Source organism: Fusarium coffeatum, assembly GCF_003316985.1.
Source record: "Fusarium coffeatum strain FIESC_28 chromosome Unknown BRIP53273_contig_418, whole genome shotgun sequence".
In the NCBI taxonomy this organism is placed as follows: Eukaryota; Fungi; Ascomycota; class Sordariomycetes; order Hypocreales; family Nectriaceae; genus Fusarium; species Fusarium coffeatum.
In genome coordinates, this window is record NW_022158207.1 from 1 (window position 1) to 2,728 (window position 2,728).

General features: G+C 50.7%; 1 protein-coding gene across 1 annotated transcript; it reads right to left on the reverse strand.

Moving 5' to 3' along the window:
• Positions 1 to 209: 209 nt before the first annotated feature.
• On the reverse strand, positions 210 to 2,249 carry FIESC28_11504 (uncharacterized protein; the record flags this gene model as incomplete). The annotated part of the gene is made up of 3 exons (XM_031165626.1): positions 210 to 1,427; positions 1,836 to 1,914; positions 2,089 to 2,249. The coding sequence occupies 3 exons, from the start codon at positions 2,247 to 2,249 to the stop codon at positions 210 to 212; spliced, it is 1,458 nt and encodes a 485-aa protein (XP_031010315.1).
• Between the last annotated feature and the right edge of the window lie 479 nt (positions 2,250 to 2,728).

The following is a 2,728-nucleotide window of genomic DNA, read 5'->3' on the forward strand; positions in this document are numbered from 1 at the left end:
TCAGGGCGTCATAAGAATTGGCCGCCTAGAGCATAAAAGACGAAATCTTTTAATCATCTTATGCTGACTTAGGCTGGGGCTTAGGCTTCTTTATTTCTGTACCCTGAGCCTTAGGGGATAATTCTTCTGACACCCACCTGCCATTCTCAAATCTCGATCGAGCTTCGAGAAACACATCGCTCATCAGATTGTTCACAGCATAAGTCTTCTTATGTAGCTGCAGTCTCGGACGCGGCAGCGGTCTCGGATACAGCAGCTTCTGTATCATCCGCGGCCTCAGATGACCTATCAGTGGCTGCAGGGGCATCAACACCAGCATCTTCGGGGGCCTGTACTTTCGCTTCTGATTGATGAGCATCGTCCATCATGGGCATATCAGGGTCGATAGGAACATCATCGGTCTCGGGGGCAGGGTCGGTTTGTTTTGTCTCATCCAGAGATTGTGCCGCCTCGGACGACTGAGCAGGGGCATTTTCGGTGACCTCGTGAGACCTAGAGGCATCGGAAGCAAGAAGTGCATCAGCAGCAGCCTTGATGTCTTTTTCTAATTGGGTCTTGTAAGGCTCGTCGTCGTCAGTGGTGCGGGGCCTCTTGGCAGGTCGTTCATCAGAGCCTGGGCTGCCTGAGTGGACCCCATGAAGCTCAAGCTCAAGATCATCTAGACGTCGCTTTAGAATGTTCTCGCGTCGGTGGCTGTCCTCGAGTTGTTTTCGTAGCTGAGCCTCGCTCTCCCTCAATGCTTCACGGTCGGAGACCACCTGGTCGTATTCGACCTTAGAAACTGTCCCTTGTTCTTGATTATAACCACCTCTCAAGAATTCCATAATTACTTCAAGTTCGCTGACCCGTGTCTTAAGGGTAGCGTTTTGCGCGACAAGCTGCTCCCGCGATTGGGAAGCATCGTTCTTGCGATCTCCATTCATGGGCAATGTTGTATGACCTTCGGCTGTTTGGGCATAGCCGCTTGGGTACGGATCGTCAACCATGAAGGAGGATAGGCCATGCGCATACATCGAGGGGGTGCCAGTGCGAGGCGAGTCTCCATCATGACCATTCGCGTTGTTTTGGGACGCTTGTCGCGCGGCGTGTGCTGCAGCGGCTGCGGCCTGTCCAGTGGTATCATAACTGTTCGCATCGGTCGTGCCAAATCCTTGTGCGGCTTGTTGCTGCTGTTGCTGTTGCATCTGGCCAATGTTAACAAGGAGCGCAAGATCGGAAAGCATTGAACTAACCTTTTTCTTGTTCGCCAAATCAGGGCGCATAGTCTTCACTCTGTTGCGACTCTTGATAACGTCGGTCTTGAGAGAAATTGGGCGTGCTCGGCCATGTAGCTTAAGGAACAAGCCACAGGCATTGCAAAGGACAGCGCCAAATTCGTCGCGACGCCATAATGGGGTTGTCGAGGTGCTGCAATTGTGGCAGGTAGGCTGCGTAGATCCGTTAGTTGCCATCATATTGCCGGTTGGTGAACATGAACATAAAGTGATTAGATGCGAAAGTGGGAGGGAGAGCGCTGATTATTATCTCGGTCACGATAAGAGGATGGAGTAAAATTCTTTGGCTGCAACGTAACTGGCTTGATAAGCCAGATAAGCCCGCGGCAAAGACCCACCATCCATCCTGACGAGGGATAGCGTGGCAAGGTTTGAAGATAAGCCACGTGATTGTATCAATTGGAAGGCGATAAGCCCAAGTTTGGTGTCATGGCTGCGAAAAAACCGGGACGGATTGTGGTCCGCGGTTGTCGAGATAAGATTGCAGTGGTGACATGCAATGTAAGATGCGACGGGAAGGCAATGATAAGATTTTGATAAAGAAAAAGGATCCAAACTCACCATAGTACTTCCAGATCCCCCACTCGTAGCGGCAGGAGAGGCAGTAGGATACATAGCGGGCGATGCTGCGACAGAAGCTCTGTAGACAAGGGTTAGTTCAGGTGCAACGTGAAAAGACCTGGCTGGAATTGTTTGGGGGGATGATGATGGATGGATTGGAGGTTCGCTTTGCTGTGACTCTTCGCAAGTGTCAAGTTTGCGCATTTGTTGCTATGCTTGTGTATGGGTGATTCTGCAAGTATCCAATCCGTACCTTAACTGAGCTGTAGCGTCTGTAGCCGCGTTGGCAGCAGCGAGGGCCGAGATGCCTGGCAGTCCATGTTGGAGATTTGATGCGGAAGTCGAAGTCGAGTCTGGTCGAGAAATTGGATCGAGTGCTGCTTGAGCAAGAATCTGCGTCCCGTCCTCCTCCATTTTGTTCGAAGGGATGTCGTCGAGGGAGGTACAGGTCGGGTTGGATGTAATCGATAGCAGGAGCGAGCGCGCACGATGCTATCGATAATGGCGATAAAGACGACTCGACTTTATCGGCGACTTAGACGACGTGACGCGCAAAGCCGATTGCAATAGAGATCAAATCACAAAAAAAATCCGAGATTGGCTGTCACTGTAATGACGAGTGTCTGTGAGCAAGTTGTTGCGCCTAGCAAGCAGAAATTGATGAGAGGTTCGGTGATGTAAATGAGAGAGAAAAGTTAACAGGCTGCGCTGTTGCGATCGAGAAATCAAGTCCCAGTCCCGTCAGGCCGACCGCGTCGCGCAGCGCACTGAGCCTCAGTAATAATGACGGGCGGGCCGGCTAAAGTTTTTACTTTTAGCTGCACGTAATAAGTTCATGCTAATTCTGATTGGTCAGCTAACAGTTGCATGAGCATTCCTTTTTTTTTTTTTTT